Source organism: Bos indicus x Bos taurus, chromosome 29, assembly GCF_003369695.1.
Source record: "Bos indicus x Bos taurus breed Angus x Brahman F1 hybrid chromosome 29, Bos_hybrid_MaternalHap_v2.0, whole genome shotgun sequence".
NCBI classification, from domain to species: domain Eukaryota; kingdom Metazoa; phylum Chordata; class Mammalia; order Artiodactyla; family Bovidae; genus Bos; species Bos indicus x Bos taurus.
In genome coordinates, this window is record NC_040104.1 from 49,053,800 (window position 1) to 49,074,203 (window position 20,404).

Here is a 20,404-nt window from a genome sequence, read left to right on the forward strand (position 1 = left end):
GTACCTGTCCACAGAAGTCTAGTCACAATGTTCTTATAAAGCTCCAACAAGACAATTGTTACTTTCTTTTATATAGTGTATTAATCTCTAGATGAATGTAAAAGTGTTATATCTTTAAGGGTCAAAGCCTTGAGAATGGACTATCAGGTTTATTTCAGGTTGTAGGCAACATTCTTTTACAAAGGTGCAGAGCCCTGGAGCCAAAGGCATAGATCCAATATGGAGTCAGGTTTGTTCTCTGTTTCTAGAAGTTAGAATTTTGTAGAAGAGACAGCAAACATGAAAATAACTAGCTTTTTTCCCCTACTTAAAAACATGCATTCATAGATAACTGATGTTTTACTTTGCTCCTTTTGAGAAATATACATATGGGTATTAAGTGTTAATTTCATGAATAAATAAAAACCAGAACACAACCCCTCTTGCTTTACCTGGGTGACCTTCCCGTGTCCTACACAGCTGGACTCAGTTTCATCAAGGAGAAAGTGGGGTCCAGTGAGGGAGCCGGAAAGGAAGAATGATTGCTTTTAATGTTTCTGTATTACTGTAGATTCTTCACATTGAAAAGAGACTTTAGGACATGGCTAGATGAGGAAACAGTTCTAGAGAAGAAAAAATAAAAGATGTGACCTCTCTAATCTCATAACCGGTCACTGGCAGAGCTGAAACTGGGTTGCAGGTCTTCTGGTTCCTGGTTGGGTGGCTTTGCCACAGCTCTGCGTTCTTATCTGCTAAGAAGACAGTCGAAAAGCTTCAGAGTCAGAGTCCCTGGGTGCAGGTCTTGGCTGACCTTGGGCAAGTTATTTCTCATTTCTTCCTCAGTTTCCAGAGTCAAAATAGCTCCTATTTCTCCGAACTCTTGTTCATTTAAATGAGATCGTGTATGCAAGCTGTTTGGTGCTAGTGTTTGGCACATAGTACTCAATAAATGTTGGATACTACTGCATTATTATTTACCTACCTTTCTCCATGAATTCATTAGAAACCAGGACATGGGAGGACTATGGAATGAGCACAGAGTTACTGTGTCTAACATTAAAAATCTTTAACCAACTTCTGAAAATAAATAAAGTCTATCAGGAATGGTTTTAATGACCTCCAACTATCAGCATGGAAGAGTGTCCAAAAATTGGGAAAACATTAAAATTATTCAAAGAATGGAAGAAAGCATTCAGATAACCTTACTTCTATGCTTAGGAGCTATGTGACCACTCTGTATAAGGCAATACTGAGAGTCCTGCGGGACTGACCACTCCGTATAAGGCAATACTGAGAGTTCTGCGGGACTGACCACTCCATATAAGGCAATACTGAGAGTCCTGGGGGACTGACCACTCCATATAAGGCAATACTGAGAGTCCTGGGGGACTGACCACTCCATATAAGGCAATACTGACAGTCCTGGGGGACTGACCACTCCGTATAAGGCAATACTGACAGTCCTGGGGGACTGACCACTCCGTATAAGGCAATACTGAGAGTCCTGGGGGACTGACCACTCCGTATAAGACAATACTGACAGTCCTGGGGGACTGACCACTCCGTATAAGGCAATACTGACAGTCCTGGGGGACTGACCACTCCGTATAAGACAATACTGAGAGTCCTGGGGGACTGACCACTCCATATAAGGCAATACTGAGAGTCCTGGGGGACTGACCACTCCGTATAAGGCAATACTGACAGTCCTGGGGGACTCTATCGATGTTACCCTCATTCAAACAAGTTTTGCTTGATACCTTCAATGTACCAGGTTCTATATTAAATATCAGAGACACAGGATAAATAAGATCTATTAACTACCTTTTGCTTATATCCTGTTTGGGAAGATTGATTGCTTAACAAAAAACTAGAGCCATATCTATACTGTATGTGTGTGTGTGTGTGTGTGTGCGTGTGCATGCGTTAGTCACTCAGTCATGTCCAACTCTTTGCAACTCCATGGACTGTAGCTCACCAGGCTCCTCTGTCCATGGAATTCTGCAGGCAAGAATACTGGAGTGGGTTGCCATTCCCTTCTCCAGGGGTTCTTTCTGACCCACAGATTGAACCTGGGTCTCCTGCATTGCAGGCGGATTCACCATCTCAGCCACCTGGGAAGACCTTCTATACTAGTAGTATTTCTTTTAATTAATTTATTTTTCAATTGAAGGATAATTGCTTTACAAAATTTTGTTGTTTTCTGTCAAACCTCAACATGAGTCAGCCGTAGATATACATATATCCCCTCCCTTTTGAAACTCCCTCCCATCTCCCTCCCCACCTCACCCCTTTAGGTTGATACAGAGCCCCTGTTTGAGTTTCCTGAGCCATACAGCAAATTCCCATTGGCTATCTATTTTACATATGGTAATGTAAGTTTCCATGTTACTCTTACCATACATCTCACCCTCTCCTCCCCTCTCCCCATGTCCATAATTCTATTCCCAATGTCTGTTTCTCCATTGGTACCCTATAAGTAAATTCTTCAGGACCATTTTTCTAGATTCTGTATATATGCATTAGTGTACAACATTTATCTTTCTCTTTCTGACTTACTTCAGTCTTTATAATAGGCTCTAGGTTCATCCACCTCATTAGAACTGACTCAAATGTGTTCCTTTTTATGGCTGAGTAATATTCCATTGTGTATATGTACCAAACCTTCTTTACCCATTCATCTGTCAACGGACATCTAGGTTGCTTCCATGTTCGAGCTACTATAAATAGTGCTGCAGTGAACAGTGGGACACATGTGTCTTTTGCAGTTTCGGTTTCCTCAGGGTATGTGCCTAGGAGTGGGATTGCTGGGTCATATGGTGGTATACTAGTAGTATCTTTATATTCAACGAACATAATGGCACTAATCTAGGTTCCTGAGCTCAGCTGGTGACCCACCCAAACAAAGCCTTCCTACCACTGGGGTCCAGAGAGAGGTCCAGACAATAGATGAGTTACATGCAGCATGCTGGAGGAGGGAAGGTCAGAAAATGATTTGCAGAGAAGGTGACATTTGAACTTTCTGGAAGCATGATGAGAGGGTTTACCAGATAGTCGGGGTAGGCATGGCAACATGGTAAGAAGAGTAAATGGAATATGGAAAAAGAGAGTAAACACTAATTGTAGCTCACAGGGCTGTTATTCCAGTTGTATTTGTAATACCAATCTCAGCTTCCAACAGTTCTGGAAAATTATGCTGAGCAAAGACCTACACAGCTTCAAGTAGCACTTAAAGAAAATGTCAATGTCATGGCACTAGATTACACAGCTGCGACCCAGGACACCCACAGGGCGGAAAAGCAGGAAAAAGATGTCATCCTTTTGAGTATCACTTCTCTGACCATAACTACTTAGAACATTTTGAGTTCTTTTCTGAGCAGGCAGCCCCATTTTCATGCTCAGCCTATTTCTCAGAAAGGTTTTTAGATTCCCCCATTTCCACAACAACAACAAAAAAAAATCAAAAGCAGTTCTTTTTAAAGTAATTGCATGGTTCCAACCATATGCTCTCCCCTTCTCTTTACTGAGTATCATTCACTTAGGACTGGCGTAATCCCCTCCTAAATTGGAGGTTTGCATATGTAATTATATCAAATGATGTGTTTGTTTATATCTCCAAACCACTTTCAAAAGCTTGCCTATGATTTATCTTTGAAATTCAATTTCCTCATGTCAGTCCCCAATTTACTGCGCCCAATGGGTCTACAGTTACATGTGTGATGTGCATGCCTCTCTCTTGCAGAGATTGCACAAGGAGGATGCCTTCCACAGTGATGAATCGGAGCAGTTGAAGAGGGAATTGCTCTGTTTCAGGCTCTGCCCTGTTCTAAGGCCCAACTGCATTCAGCTACAACAAAGCTGTTAGAAGGGAAGACGCAGCTTTGGCAGCTTTGTCTAATGACTCTGGTCTGTGGGAGACGGTCCACCTCATTCCCGTGTGACTGCAAAGTGCACTGTGCTGCTGAAGCCCCAGAGCTCATCCTCAGTGTGTGCCTCTAGAGGGGAGAAAGATTTTTCCCCTCCTTGGTTTAGTTGACCCTGTCTTGACAACAAGGTTTATTTTCAGTGCAAATAACCACCAATTGTGACTTTAACCCAAAATGTTCTTTTCATTATATTTATATTCCAGATTCCCCATGGACAAACCTGATGGATCTATTCATTCCAGTCCTTCTTCCTACCAGATTTGTAGACTAACTGACTCATTCATTCATTCAGTCTTAAAAAATATAGTGAAATACAGTGAAAAATATGGGTGAGATATATTCGTTTAATCATTTAAGTATTTTTAAAGATCTGTCTCCTCCAAAACTGAAAGACTTGTTAAAATCTAAAAGGCAGAGTTTATGATCTCCTGCTGATTTTTAAACAGCTTTCCTGATACATAATTTATATAGAATAACAATCACCTATTTAAAAGATACAATTCACTGGCTTTCAGAATACTTAGGGAACCGTGCAGCCATAACAGTAATCTGTAATTTTAGAGCATTTTCATCAGCCCCAAAAGAAACTTTGCACCCATTAGAAGTCACTCTGTGTCCCTTGCCCTACTTCGTCCCATTTCCTACTAATTTTCACTTTTTTAATTGAATAATTCATTTTCGGCTCCGCCCGACCTTTTGCTGCCCTTGGGCCTTCCCTGGTGCCGGCAGGGCTGCTCTTTGTCGCGGGGGCGAGCTGCTTACCGCTTGGTGTCTCTTGCTGCAGAGCAGGGACTCTGGGCGCGCGGGCTTCAGTACTTGTGGCACAGGGGCTCAGTGGCCCTGTGGAATCTTCCCAGACTAGGGGTCAAACATGTGGCCTCTGCATTGGCAGGTGGATTCTTTACTACTGGGCCACCAGGGAACTCCGGAATTTCACTTTGACTTAGAGTTTTCTCCTATGTTTTACTTTCAGTTCAGTTCAGTTCAGTCACTCAGTCGTGTCCGACTCTTGCGACCCCATGAATTGCAGCACGCCAGGCTTCTCTGTCCATCACCAACTCCTGGAGTTTACTCAGACTCACGTCCATCGAGTCAGTGATGCCATCCAGCCATCTCATCCTCTGTCATCCCCTTCTCCTCTTGCCCCCAATCCCTCCCAGCATCAGGGTCTTTTCCAATGAGTCAACTCTTCGCATGAGGTGGCCAAAGTACTGGAGTTTCAGCTTTAGCATCGTTCCTTCCAAAGAAATCCCAGGGCTGATCTCCTTCAGAATGGTGGTTGGATCTCCTTGCAGTCCAAGGGACTCTCAAGAGTCTTGTCCAACACCACAGTTCAAAAGCATCAGTTCTTCGGTGCTCAGCTTTCTTCACAATCTGTGAAAATAAAGGTGAAAGAAACCCAGAGAACTGAGCCCGGCGGAGGTTTCCTTGCCTTTTCCTTCAGGGACGGAGACTCTTTGTCTTTCTCATAGCTCTGGGGTCACTGCCATGTGTGTTTTGGTCAGACTCTTCAGGAAGCCCGCCTTCCTCTCTGTGGGCTGTAAGCAAGTGAAAAGCACACCCTGGGGAAGGTAGGCAGGTGGAAGGGAGCCACCTGCCCCCCACTTGCACACGGGCTCTGTGACAAGTGGCTTTCCTCAAGAATTACCCTCGGGATAGTGGGGAGGGGAAGCTGACCTCCTTCCAGAGCGCCGTCACCGCAGTGGGCCGACTGCCCGACGTGCCCGAGGAGGACCTGGACTGACTCAGGAGCCCACGGAGGGCAGAGGGGAAGGGCAGCAGGCCAACAGGAGCAGAGGCGGTCAGCCGCTCACCCCTTTATAGCCTCCATATAACAAGCATTTCTCATTCCCACTGGCGCCTCTCACAGAAGAGGCTCCCTGAAGAGGGGGTGAGGGCTGCGAAAGCCTCCCGACCCCTTTCAAGAACACAGTTACTTCTCACTTAGAAAGAGCTTCCGTGACAAATGAGCCTGTGGAACAGCCTGACCTGAAAGTGAAGGCATCAGATTTGTGTGTTAGGCACTCGCTGGTGTGACAGGCTGACCCTGAGTCAGTAGGACTCAGAGCAGGCTCCTCTCTGTTCCCCCCGATCACCTCACCCACCAGTGCATTCACACATCTCCATGTCCCCTTTGCTCACACGTCTCTCTCTCTCTCTCTCTCTCTCACACACACACACACACACACACACACACACACAGTGAGCCCAAGGCCTGACCCAGATGCTAAAGCTGCTCAGTGTATTTCATTCTTGGATGGGCAGAAAAACTCATGTCAGTAAAAGGTCATGCTGAAATTCAACACAGAATACTGGCATTGCAGAGAGCCTTCTCGTAGAATCAGAGCACCATCTCAAGGCATCATCCCAAGAGATTCAGAGACAGGAAATGAGGGATGGAATGGGGCACAGAACCACGTGTTCTGAGTTTCCCGGGAGGTTCTGATGGGCAGCTAAGGAAGGGAAGTTACTGATTCTCTCCCTGGAAGCTTCTTTTTTTTAAATCTATCTACCTCTCTGCCTAGTTGGCTGTGCCAGGTCTTTATAGCATGTGGGGTCTTCGGTCTCTGCTGCAGCATGCAGGATCTGTGAGCTGCGGCATGCAGAACCCTCAGTTGCAGCATATGGGATCTAGTTCTGTGATCAGGGATTGAACCCCAGGCCCCCTGCGTTTGGAGCACAGAGTTTTAGCCACTGGACCACCAAGGAAGCCCCCTACCTTGAAACTCTTGACGGCAGCCTTTCCCCATCATCTCTGACAGTAACTCATTTTTATATGCAGAAGTGCCTAGCACTGCACCATTCACATGGAGGAACTCAGAAAATGGCTTTAACTGAGCACTAAAGACACACGCCTCCTCCCCACCCGCAGATACTCTCCCCACACACAGAACAGTACCTCCGAAACAGCCACGTCTAAGCCTGTAGCAAAACTGAGGATCAGAATATGAGTGATCTCCCTTTCCCCAGCAGCTTTTGTCCACTGACTGCTAATGAGCCTCCAGTTTTAGTTTTTCTTTTAGGCCAGGTGCTTAGGTGGACAGCAGGGCTTCTGAAGCAGAAGGCAGGTCTTTCCCATGAAGTCACTCTGTCTAGTGGGAAAATACAGACCTGTGAGCAAAGAAGTGTAGGGCCTAGAATGATAGGGTGGTGGAGTATACTTGTGCTGGTAGTATTTATCAGCCCCCTAACCCTGGGAGAGAGGGTCACCTCTCTAACACCTGAGCTCAGTTTGGAAAATCTGTGGATGAAGCAGAAAGGTGGGGGCACATTCCAGGAAACTTTCATGGAAAGGCAGATCATTGGTGCAAGGGGAGTGTGCGTTTCCCTCCCATGGGAGTGTGGACGGATGAGAGTGGAGTGAGTGGGGTTCAAACCACGTCCCTCTGTTTGGAGCTCAAACCTAGGCACACCTCATGAAACCTGGACCCTGTCAAACCTCAGATTGGAAATTGAACCCTCTGTCTTTATAAAAATCACTCACGTGGTATCTGGACTTAACTAAAGTTCTGGTTCTTTATGTCTCAGTGTAGAAGGAATTCAGCAAGAGACAAAGTGACAAGTAAGAAGTAGATTTAATTATTAATGCAGGATGTTTGTGAAGGATACAAGCAGGCAGGCAAGGGGACTCTGCCTCAAGAGCTAAGTGGGAAAGCAGATTTATGTAGAGAGAGACACATTCCACAGAGAGAAGGCAGTCCATCTCAGAAGGCAGCAGAGACCTCGAAATTAGTTCGAGAGACTTCCAGTGGTTAGTTTTTACAGGCCAAGTAATTTCATGGGCTAACAAGTAGGAAGATTATTCCGACTACCTGGCGGGGATTTCCACAACTGGGTCACACCCACTCTTTGGCCTTTTATGATCAGTGAGGCTGTGAGTGTGTCATTCAGCATGCTAATGCCTTACAATGAGCCTATAATGAGGCTCAAGTTCTACTGGAACTCAGATCTTCCTAACCCTAACAGCCATGTTACTTTTAGTAGGATTTTATTTTCAAGGCCATGGGGAGCCATTTAACCCCACTGTAGTCTTTTTTTGTTTGTTTTTTTTGGCTTTCTCTTTGCCAACAAAGGTCCATCTAGTCAAGGCTATGGTTTTTCCAGTGGTCATGTATGGATGTGAAAGTTGGACTGTAAAGAAGGCTGAGCACCGAAGAATTGATGCTTTTGAACTGTGGTGTTGGAGAAGACTCTTGAGAGTCCCTTGGACTGCAAGGAGATCCAACCAGTCCATTCTGAAAGAGATCAGCCCTGGGACTTCTTTGGAGGGAATGATGCTGAAGCTGAAACTCCAGTACTTTGGCCACCTCATGCGAAGAGTTGACTCATTGGAAAAGACTCTGATGCTGGGAGGGATTGGGGGCAGGAGGAGAAGGGGACGACAGAGGATGAGATGTCTGGATGGCATCACTGACTCGATGGACGTGAGTCTGGGTGAACTCCGGGAGTTGGTGACGGACAGGGAGGCCTGGCGTGCTGCGATTCATGGGGTCACAAAGAGTCGGACACGACTGAGTGACTGAACTAAACTGAACTGAACTGAAAATCCCATGGGCAGAGGAGCCTGGTGGGCTGCAGTCCATGGGGTCACTAAGAGTCGTACAAGACTGAACGACTTCACTTTCAATTTTCACTTTCATGCATTGGAAAAAGGAAATGGCAACCCACTCCAGTGCTCTTGCCTGGAGAATCCCAGGGACAGGGGAGCCTGGTGGGCTGCCATCTATGGGGTCACACAGAGTCGGACACGACTGAAGCAACTTAGCAGCAGCAGCAGGAGCAAAATCATGTACTCTATCCACTACTGGAAAATAAACACATGAATGCCTCAGCGGATTTTGATGACATACCTTTTCCATATTTCATGCACTTCACCAGCACTGAGAGTGAGCTTTTCTCTTCTCTCATTGATCAGCATAGGTCAACAGCCCAATCAGAGGGTCTTATTTTCAGGGACAGTGTGGAATCAAGAAATGGAATGTAAATTTGACCTCCTAATTGCCATTTAAGAATAATCATGATAAAATCTGCAAAAGACAAATTGAATGGCCTTGAAAGTTTTGTCTTCTCCTTCCCTTTTCTTTGTCTCTCTGCTCAAAGGGATGATTCATTTATGAGAAATGCCATTCATAGGAAAGAATGTTATTTCCAATGCAGAACTTATTTTGTGTAAAGATTTAAACAAATGAAGAGATAAAGCTACAGCATGAGATATTTCATATATTAGGTATTAAAGAAAAAAGAACTTGTTTTGTGTAAAGATTTAAACAAATAAAGCAACGTGATAAAGCTACACCATGAGATCTTTCATATATGAGTAAATTTGAAATAATTATGTGTACAAGTAGTCATTGCAAAAATAACATTCTTTGTCAGTATAACCAAAATATTATATAAGCGTAAAAAAGTTAAATAAGAAAGTTCTGTTTCATAGCCTGAATCTAATCAGCAATCTATTAATTGTTCAAGAACTCTAAAATCTTCAATGAGGTTTCTATGGCAGAATTTCAGTTATATATGCAAATAAATTATTGAAATTCCTCATTACCAGAAAAACAATTGTTCTTTAGTGAGGTTCCACATCCCCAAAGTGATTAAAATACCTCAACAGTGGAAAGCAGAACCCAGAAACAAATTTTTTGGGTTTTCTTTGTCAGTTTTATTTTGTTCAGAGTAATTCTGAAACCATCTGACTGTCGCTGAGGACTGGTGAGTTATACTGTTCCCCATGGCTTTTGCTTTTCCTTTAACTGGACTTGCTTCCCACACTCAGTAAGCTGCTTGCCCCAGATATTTACAAGTCAAATATTCTCATTTCTACACAGGTCTGATTACAACAACTTCAAGGAAATTGGATCGAGAACAGCAGGCAGAACATTTTCTGGAGGTAAGCGCATAGAGGGAGCTGATATTCATTAAAACTGACTTTCCCTCAACTACTTTAACCTTCCACGTGAACTGGAGCTTGAACGTGTGTGAACAGTGGGTTGCAAAGTGAAGCTATTTCTCTTGGGCTGATTGGTTCTGAAGATGGAGATTTCTGGTGCCTTCCTGTGAATGCACTCTGGTGTGCCAAGAGTGGATGGTGGGACCTTTGCCCTTCCTGAAAAGCAAGCAGATGTATTGACATCTCTGCCTTGACTTTGGGCTCTTTGTCAATAATCAGAAAAGAAAGTTCAGGAGCAGAGACTTGTAAGCCATCGTGGCCTCAGATGTGAAAAGAGAGAGAGAGCACGACAAAGTGCAGCAATTAGCCTGAAGCACGCCCTTTGTGAAGAAGGGCACTGCCAGGCTTCTCATTTCTTTTCTTGGGAGAGACCAAGGAAGGGAAAGCTGGCTGATTCACAGCCAGAGAGGACTCTTTCTGAAACCATAAATTGTGCTCCTATAATTCATTAAGACAGAAGCAGCAATATAAACTGTAAGAGCATTATTTCTGGAGGAAAAAAACACAAAAACATAAGGCAAGGGATGAGAAAATAGACATGAAAGAGTCTTTTGGAACATTCTTTCCATACATATCAAGTTTCTTTATTGGGAAGCTTGAAGCCTGGGTACTATGTATGATGCTGTGATTTAAGTGTGACAGTCTCGATACTGAGCGGATGACGATGCTTAGAAGGTAGAGTTCTGTTATATTGTGTCTTTGCTGCTAAAATGATCTGTCAGTCCCAGGAACCACTCACTGGAATCCACCATCCTGTATACGCACATACACACACACACACACCTCACATCTCTTCTGATAGTCTCCTTTAAGTCAGTTCTCCAGTAATGATTTATTTAAAGAACACTGGACTAGGAATCAGTGCCTTGGGTCCTAGGACTTCCCTGCCATGATTAGCTTGGAGCCTTAGAAGCCATTCAGCTGCCCTGGACCTCAGTTTCCCCTACTGTGAAATATGGCAAGTAACTGCTACTCCATATACCTCAAAGGATCATTATTAGGATCAAACCTGACCTTTTATATCAAAGTATTTTTAAAACTCTTACAGCATTACACCTAATAAAAGATTATTATTATTATGCAGCGCTATGATAACCCTTTTAAAACATTGCTATCATCACATAAAGATAAAAGACTCCAGGCTGCCAAAAAATAATTATTGTAATTCTTTTTTCAAAATCATCCTAATGGGCTCCAGTATGTACCTGGTCCAAAAATAGAATAGGTTTGCCAGAATAATAGCCTTTATATTATATTCATGGCCCTCTTTCCTCTGCAGCAGAGGCCAGGCCTCCTGGAGGGGCTGGGTTCTCAGATAGTTGAACCTATTACTTCCCAGCAGGGAAGAGGGACGGTGTCTCATTAGCTGGGAAATCTGCTGAGATCACTTACTGCCTTGTCCCCGGAAAGGCGGTGTCCTGGGGGTATGTGGGGTGGTGCAGAGTGTGACTCTAGGGAGAAGAGGCAAAAGTGTTTTCCAGGCATTCGAATTCACTCCCAAAGGAATCCTTAACAGTTCCCCATCCTTTACAGACTTACATGAATACCAACCCAACACTTTGGGCCTTTGGACTAACAGGTTAAAATTGTTGTGCTTTTCATTATTATCATATGGTGTCACAATGCCCGACCTTTCCTAAAGACTCAGCTTCATCTGCACACCCCAGGACAGACAGAGCTCCAGGGCAGAAGGAGCCAGAGGCAGCAGCACGGCGCTTAGCCGTTTCTCCAGGGCTGAGCTGCGTACCAGGGGTACAGAATGTGCGGTGAGGATGGGCAAGCAGGCAGCCGATGAGTGAATGCTGTCACTGCAGACACAAGCTCTCTGGGCCGCTCAAAGAAGGCTCCATAGCAGTGCCTGTAAAAGAGGAGCAGGTAGGCAACATGCAGCGGAGCGATTGGGAGGGCCTCTTTGAGGAGGTGACGTTTGGTGACAGGAAGCCAAGCTTCTGTTGGAGACACCGAACCAAGCCAGTGTGACTGAGGGTGTAAAGTTAGAAGGCTGTAGAGGTGGTAGGAAAGCAAGCTGGAAAACACAAATAGGGCTTCGGTAAGGATTCTGAACTTCCTCCCAAGTTCGGTGGCAAGCCATGAAGCAGGGAGAGGGGGTGGGGCGTGATAGGGTTGGCAGAGGGAGAGACTGCGGGTCAGACAGGGGCTGGGCCAGGGCCTTCGTAGCTGGCAGACTGGGGAAGGGGGTTCTCTCAGAAGGACCCAGGTGAGAGATGATGGGGACTTGGATGAAGGTCTCATACAAATCCCGTCATGGTTCTAGCCAACTAAGAGCATAAGGCTGTTCTGAAGTTCCCGGGGTAGAATTTGAATACCTGCAGGTCATCAGGCTTATGCTAATTTGCCCTCCAGCTCTGCCCACTTACCAGTATTCCCCATCAGAGGTGCTCTTCAGTAAACGCTCTTCCAGAGGTTTTCAAAAACCGCTTGAGTACCTGTCTCCCTCTTTCTGTCTCTCTCTCTCCTTTTTTCTCTCTCTCTCTTTCGCATATAACACTCTTCCTTTCACTTCCTAAATTATAAAATTCTTACTCACATTTCTGTATAATATTTCTGCGACCATTTGAATGTCATTTCTTCCCTTGTTCTGATTGGATCATGGAAAGAATATTGCTTTAACTCAGCCCTGCAAGAAGAATGAATAAAATAATATCATTCAGAGTGCAGAAGAGAGTTCTCTGCTGTACACAAATTTTTGTAACTGCCAATACATTGTGTGAGTTTTAAGTCTGGCCTGTGAGTAATTAACCTCCTAGAAGGCCTTTAATCGCCAAGATAACCCTATGCTCCTCTTTAAACTCATAGTAACCTGTGGCTCTATTTCATCTTTTTCCTCTCCAATCAAGTAAATTGGACTCTTCTTGAAAGGCTCTGTTTAGAAGCTGACTTGGGAGATACACTTCTGAATAGGTAACCAGGAGGGCATTAATGATTTGTTTATAGTGTGCTGGCCCTGTTACGGAAGGCTTTAATTGCATACTGCTGGTACTACGCCTGTACTTTAATTTCGGATATTTACCTTGACTGTGTATACACTGCAGGGCTTCCCAGGTGGCGCTAGTGATAAAGAACCTGCCTGTCAATGCAAGAGACTCAGGTTCAATCCCAGGGTCTGAAAGATCCCCTGGAGAAGGAAATGGCAACCCACAGTATTCTTGCCTGGAGAATCCCATGGACAGAGGAACCTGGCGGGCTACAGTTGTCCACAAAGAGCTGGACATGACTGAAGCAACTTAACGTGCATGCACACACACTGTCAGGGTTTTGGAGTTTATAGAACATTTGCCTTAAATCTGAGACTATAAGAAGGAATTGTCATTATCCTAATCAAAGGGACTTGCTAAAGAAACAAGAGCAGCAAAGGACTATAGAAAAATTCACAAGTACAGCTTAAACTACTCTAGTGAGCTCTAAGTTTTACCTCTTGCCTAATCAAGAAATATGTGAAAATATTGGCATGATATTTTCTCCCTACTATGAAATGCAAAAATCTGGAATTTTCAGCTCATTTATTCAAAGTCATATACATCCCTTGATAGCCAGTTATGACTGCAGTGGAGGTAGAAGGCTAATTCCAGCAAATAGATGCACAAAGTTGACAATGATGCATAAACTAAACTGTGAATTAACGTTTTACCTTAATGGCTATGACTTTAGCCTTGATTACCTCGTTATCAAAAAGGCAGCTGTGAAATAAAGAAACACATTAATTCTTTCTTATAATTACTTGTATAGATTTTTTTCTTCACCTACCATATTTAATCTCTTTATAGCATGAAACTTGATTTATCAAGATAGAGAATGGAAGTGGTGTGGAAAAGCGTGGGTGATCCATTCAGTCAGTCCTGAGATTATTGTGGAGACTGCTCACAGAGTCTAGACAGGCTATCACACTCTCTGAATCCCCTTTCCTTCATCTGTTAAGTGGGAATGATGGTTTTTACCATCAGTTCAGTTCAGTTCAGCCACTCAGTCGTTTCCGACTCTTTGTGACCCCAAGGACTGCAGCACGCCATGCCTCCCTGTCCATCACCAACTCCCAGAGCTTACTGAAACTCATGTCCATTGAGTTGGTGATGCCATCCAACCACCTCATCCTCTGTCGTCCCCTTCTCCTCCCGCCTTCAATCTTTCCCAGCGTCAGGCCTTTTCTGATGAGTCAGCTCTTTGCATCAGGTGGCCAAAGTATTGGAGCTTCCACTTAGTCATCAGTCCTTGTAATGACTATTCAAGACTGAATCCCTTTAGGATGGACTGGTTGGATCTCCTTGCAGTCCAAGGGACTGTCAAGAGTCTTCAACATCACAATATGAAGGCACCAATTCTTTGGTGCTCAGCCTTCTTTATGGTCCAACTCTCACATCCATACACGACTACTGGAAAAACCAGAGCTTTGACAAGACGGACCTTTGTCAGCAAAGTGATGTCTGCTTTTTAATATGCTGTCTAGGTTTGTCATAGCTTTTCTTCCTATTAAAAAAGCAAGCATTTTTTGATTTCATGACTGCAGTCATCATCCACAGTGATTTTAGAGCCCCCAAAAATAAAGTCTGTCACTGTTTCCATTGTTTCCCCATCTATTTGCTATGAAATGATGGGAGACCAGATGCCATGATCTTCGTTTTTTGAATATTGAGTTCTAAGGCAGCTTTTTCACTCTCCTCTTTCACCTTCATCAAGAGACTCTTTAGTTCCTCTTCGCTTTCTACCACTAAGGTGGTGTCATCTGCATATCTGAGATTATTGATATTTCTCCCGGCAATCTTGATTCCAGCTTGTGCTTCATCCACTCTGGCATTTCGCATGATGTACTCTGCATATAAGTTAAACAAGCAGGATGACAATATACAGCCTTGATATACTCTTCCAATTTGGAACCACTCCATTGTTCCATGTCCGGTTCTAACTGTTCCTTCTTGACCTGCATACAGATTTCTCAGGAGCCAGGTCAGGTGGTCTGGTATTCCCATCTCCTGAAGAATTTTCCAGTTTGTCATGACCCACACAGTCAAAGGCTTTAGCATAGTCAATAAAGCAGAAGTAGATGTTATTCTGCAATTCTCTTGCTTTTTCAATGATCCAGCGGATGTTGGCAATTTGATCTCTGGCTCATCTGCCTTTTCTAAAACCAGCCTGAACATCTGTAAGTTCTCGGTTTCTAACATAGGGTTGGTGTAAAGAGCATATGAAGTTGCATCACCGACTCGATGGACATGAGTTTGAGCAAACTCCAGGAGTAGGTGATGGACTGGGAAGCCTAGCATACTGCAGTCCATCAGGTCGCAAAGAGTCAGACATGACTGAATGACTAAACAGCCAAGTTCATCCTGCTCCTTCCATGATAGGGCAAAGAATCAAGGGATAACATGTGGTTGGGGCAAGGAATAGTGACTTTATTTGGAAAGCCAGCAGAGATAAGAGGATGGTAGACTAGTATCCCAAAGATACATTTTACCCCAGTTAGAATTCGGGTTTCTTTTGTACTGTAAGGGGTGGGGGTATGGTTGGTTGCTGGTTGCTGCAAACCTGGTTTCAGAATCCTTAGTTATTGTAGCTGTCCACATAGGTCAGGTCACAAGTTCCTGTAATCTTCCAACAGGACAAATGTTATTCTCTGTTCTGAAAATTTATCTCTATGTGAATGGGAAAGTGTTATACTCTTAAAGGTCAGAGGCTTTGGAACGGGCTGTCCTATCTATTTCAAACTGTAGGCAACATTCTAAACTTATAGCAAGAGCAATGGAATACAAAGGTTAAAGTAAAAGAAACAGATCTCATATGGAGTCAGATTTGTTCTTCCAGATTACAGAATGACAAATGAAAGGTACCGAAGATGATGTCTGTCAGATAGTGTATTCCAGGAAAGTGGAATATGGGGGTCGGTGTTGTCGGTGCCCATCGACTGTCTTATTTGTCTTTCTGTTCAGAGCATCTAGTTCAGTACCTGAGAACCATGGGACTCCCAATAAAGGGTGTGTGAATGAGTGATTACTCTAAGACACCATTATTTTCCCTCTCCATGAGACCGCAGACGTGGGCATCAGCACCGGGGAGAGTGCGTAGGCTTGCAGACAGAAGGGACAGAGTGTTCTGCCTCTCTCCATCTGCTTTGCTAAATTAAATTAACTCTGATCCTCCATTTTGTCATCTGTAAAATGTGTATACCAAGTTGCTTCAGTCGTGTCTGACTCTTTGCAACCATATGGACTGTAGCCCACCAGGCTCCTCTGTCCATGGGATTCTCCAGACAAGAATACTGGAGTGGGTTGCCATGCCGTCCTCCAGGGGATCTTCCCAACCTAGGGATCTTAGCTGGGTTTCCTGAATTGCAGGCATATTGTTTACCATTTGAGCCTCTAGGAAAGCCCATAAAATGGGGACACAATTTAAAAAATAACTTCTGGCTGCTTTGGAGCTTTGGTGCTGTGTGCAGGCTTTATCTAGATACGGCGAGTGGAGGCTAATTTCTAGTTGTGGAGGATGGGCTACTCATCGCGGTGACTTCTCTTGTTGCGGAGCACAGTCTCAAGAGAGCATGGGCTTCAGTAGTCGAGGTGAACAGGTTCAGTTGCTCCATAGCGTGTGGAATCTTCCCAGACCAGGGATCAGACCAGTGTCCCGTGCGTGGGTAGGCAGATTCTGAACCACTGGACCACCAGGGAAGCCCGTGCACAGACACTTTAGACCACTGTTCGCCCCTCCCTCTTCCCTTGCCTGCTCTCCTTGTCCTCAGAAAAGGCTTTGTCAGTTCCCTGTCTTCTTTTTAGTACTGGTTGCAGTATTTGAATAGCTTATAGCAGTTGATTATTCTTAAAAGATATATCTATTTAAAGAATCCTATTGTCCCGGCCTAATTATGTGTGAATCTTTATCTCAATTGCTTAAAGAGTGTGACTTTGCCTCTCTTTTGATCTTTAAATGCTCCTCTGTTCAGGGGTGGATGGCTCTGATAAAAGTCTCTGGAAGAGCACAGAGAGAGTATTTTATTTGCAAATGAAAAAGATGACAAGGCCCAGTAACCAGTATAAAGACAGAGAGTGAGAAATTGCATTGTCTGTGTGGGTATATCTGGAAGAAGCTCAGAGAAGGTGGTGAGATTTTATAGTGCAGACGGTATAAATAACAGAACACATTACAGAGGAATATGCTAGATCTATAGGAATGTAAATTATTTAGTATCTGTCTCTTTAGCATACTCATCCATCGTCCTTGGTACGCTGAATCTCCTGCGACTATTTTTTCTTCCTGTCTGAAATTCTCATCCTTTTTTATAGTTGTATTTTCTGAGGGGAAAAAAAAATATTGCTCTTCCGTAAGTTTTTATATTTCCTCTTGCCTTGGGATGCAAATTGATTTCTTTAGTGAGTGTACATCCTTAGTGGTTTCTTACTTTGGTAAGCAGCTGCTTTTGAGATGACGGTAATTTCTGGTGGTGAAGAGTTGCAGGTCTATTTCAACCCATTAAGCCGTCCATATTTTGATAACTTAACTCCTAGTGAAATGGCCGTTTGTCTCATTAGGCTCTTTGCCACCCTCAAAAAACTTTGCAGGAAGTACCTGTAGGCCATCAGAAAAGCTGTGTGTCTGTGCACACAGACAGCGCCTGCAGCAGGCATGGGCCTCTAAAGGAGAGTTGGTTGTGACTTTTGTTTTCCAGAACTCCCAAAACAGCCCCAGAACCCTCTCTTCCTGTTCTTTACTTCTAGAACTGTGCCTTCACCACTCTTAGCTGTTCTTTGTGTGTATCAACTTCCGTGAAGTTAATGGAAACTCAATTCCGTGTTCTCTCCTTTCTTAAATGCTTATTCTGAGCCTAGTATTGGGCTAGCACCAAGGTCCTGTTACTGGGGTTAGCCTGTTTTTTCCCACTGGATGTTTGTTTCATTGCCTTTCACGCTGATCTCTGTTAGAGATTACACTGCCAATCGTTCATGAACTACTACAATTAGCTTCTGTCTTGGAGTCGAGGGGCTGTGTTTCATTCATGTCATCCCAACTGCTTCTCTCCTGTTTAGAAACTGAGATGCAGAAACTGAGACCTGGAAAAGAGGAGAGAGATCCAAGGTCACACAATCACTTCGTAGTGATGTCCCGCATAGGTCTTCCGCACTCTACAGGACATATACAGCCCTGCACATCCGTCAGTGTGTTAAAGTGTGGCAAATCAAATCATCTTTCCCTTACTCTCATTTTATAACAGATTTACCCAACAGTCAGCTCAGTGCCCCCCTCAAGGATCAGGGTACAGATGCAGGGGAAGAGGAGGCTTTCTGTTCTATTCTTTGGTCATCTTTTCACCAGCCCCTCTGCTGTTTGCTCCTCAGAGTGGCAGGCCCCGCGTTGGGCAGGGCTCACTGTGTCACTGACCCTGCCCCCAGCTCCAGGACAGAGTCCATCTGAGAGGATGCTGTGCCCCTGTGGCGAGTGCTGCCTGGACTCTAGCTGAAGGGTGACTGTACGCCAACTGTTTCGGACCAAATCGTAACCCCTTACAATTCTTATGTTGGGGGATTCCCTGGTGGTCCAGTGGTTGAGACTCCATGCTTCCAAAGCAGGGGACTCCAGTTCGATCCCTGGTCAGGTAACTAAGATCCCACTTGCCACAAAATGTGGCCAAAGGATAAAAATGAATAAATAAATGTTAAGAAGGTGTGAAGGCGAGAGCCAAAAGAAGAGCTTAATTAAAAAAAAAAAAAAATTCGTATGTTGAGGCTTGAATCCCCACTACCTCAGAACAAGACTATTTGGAGTCTTTAAAGAAGTAATTATATTGAAGTGAGGCCTTTAGGGTAAGCCCTAATCCAGTGTGACAGATGTCTTTACAAGAGAGGACATTTGGACACAAACACACCCACAGGGAAGACCATGGGAAGACAGAAAATGACCAGCTGCAAGCCAAGGAGAGAGGCCTCAGGAGGAGACAATCTGCTGACTCCTTCCCTGTATACTCCAGAAACCGAGTGCCCCTAGAACTGAGCTCCTCTGCTGAGGTTACAATCAACCTCTCTATCCAAATCTTCATCTCCTCTCTTTTCCTGAACCTGTTCCCCACGACACTGAGGAGTATCAAAGAAAAGATGGCATTGAAACTATATACAAGCCCCTGTGCGCTTTTCCAAAAGTCATTTTTATTTATTTATCATCAGTTTGATTTTGGCTGGGCTGGGTTTTCATTGCTGGACGTGGACTTTCTCTAGTTGCAGCAAGTGGGTGTCTCACCACGGCGGCTGCTCCTGTTGCAGAGCACAGGCTGCAGGGTGTGAGGCCTTTAAGGGTGAGCAGGCTCTAAGGCACGGGCTCAGTATCTGTGGGCACACGGGCTCAGTACCTGTGGGTACAGGGGCTTAGTTGCCCCACAGCATGTGGGATCTTCCTGGACCAGGGATCAACCCATGTTCCCTTGCTGGCAGGTGGATTCTTAACCACTGGACTATCAGGGAAGCCCCACTGTATTCTTTTGAAGGAAAAGGCTTTTGCCTTAGTCTCCTAGGCCTCCCTTGGGTCTCCAAAGACTGGTTCAATAGTCAATGATTAGGAAATGTGAAGATGCACAATAGAAACAGAGATGGTTGATGATGCTCGAAACTTCACCTTGATGCCAGCCAATCCGAGGACTGTGCACCAGCTGCCTTTAAAGTCTCTTCCCTGAAATCCATCAAAGATTTCCATGTCTTCTGAGCGTGAGCTGCCTGTTCTCCTTGCTGGGTGCCCTGCAGTAAAGGCTGTACTTTCCTTCAACGCCACCCAGGGTGTCAGGAGATTGGCTTTACTGTGCAAGGATGAGCAGACCCAAGGCTGGTTTGGTAACACTCCTAGCCTCCGAAACTGTGAGAAAATAAATTTCTGTTGTTTAAGACACCCAGCCTGTAGTCCTTTGTACTGGCAGCCCTCGTAACTAATACAGCAGCCAGCCTTCACTCACGTCGCGTTTCTCCCCGACCCCCTTCTCTTCTCATACCACCACCTCACAAGGCTGTGTACACGCATCAGATACCAAGGGACCAGGGCAACTACGCTTACAGCCTAGAAGGCTAAAGCTTCCGTCTAAATATGAGTATCTCCATACTCCTTGCTCCATAGTACAAGGGAGGGATACCCCCGAGTTACAATTCTTCACTGAAGGCTCTTCCTGCTTCCCTAGGCTGAAGCACATGCCTTTCTGACCGCCTGCTTCTTCCACTCTCCTCAGGAAGGATTTCCAGTCCATCTTTCCCAGAAATCTTATCCCTTTACCCACAGGAATTATTCTCATTCAGAAACAAACCCTTCCTTATCAGCTGTGTTGCAGTTTAGTTCCCAAGTCGTGTCTGACTCTTTTGCAACCCCATGGATTGTAGCCCACCAGGCTCCTCTGTCCATGGGATTTCCCAGGCAAGAATACTGGAGTGGGTGGCCATTTCCTTCTCCAGAGAATCTTTCCAACCCAGGGACTGAACCCAAGTCTCCTGCATTCCAGATGGATTGTTTACCACTGAGCCACCTGAGAAGCCCATTGCGCATCAGTAGATTTTCCTAAATTGCTGTCATTCCTATGCCTTAA

General features: G+C 44.7%; 1 protein-coding gene across 1 annotated transcript in view; it reads left to right on the forward strand.

Moving 5' to 3' along the window:
- Window positions 1-20,404, forward strand: part of FAT3 (FAT atypical cadherin 3) — an 801,278-nt gene that overhangs the window by 541,003 nt on the left and 239,871 nt on the right. The window contains 1 exon segment of the mRNA XM_027532628.1: window positions 9,731-9,792. Within this exon segment, the coding sequence (XP_027388429.1) occupies window positions 9,731-9,792 (62 nt within the window).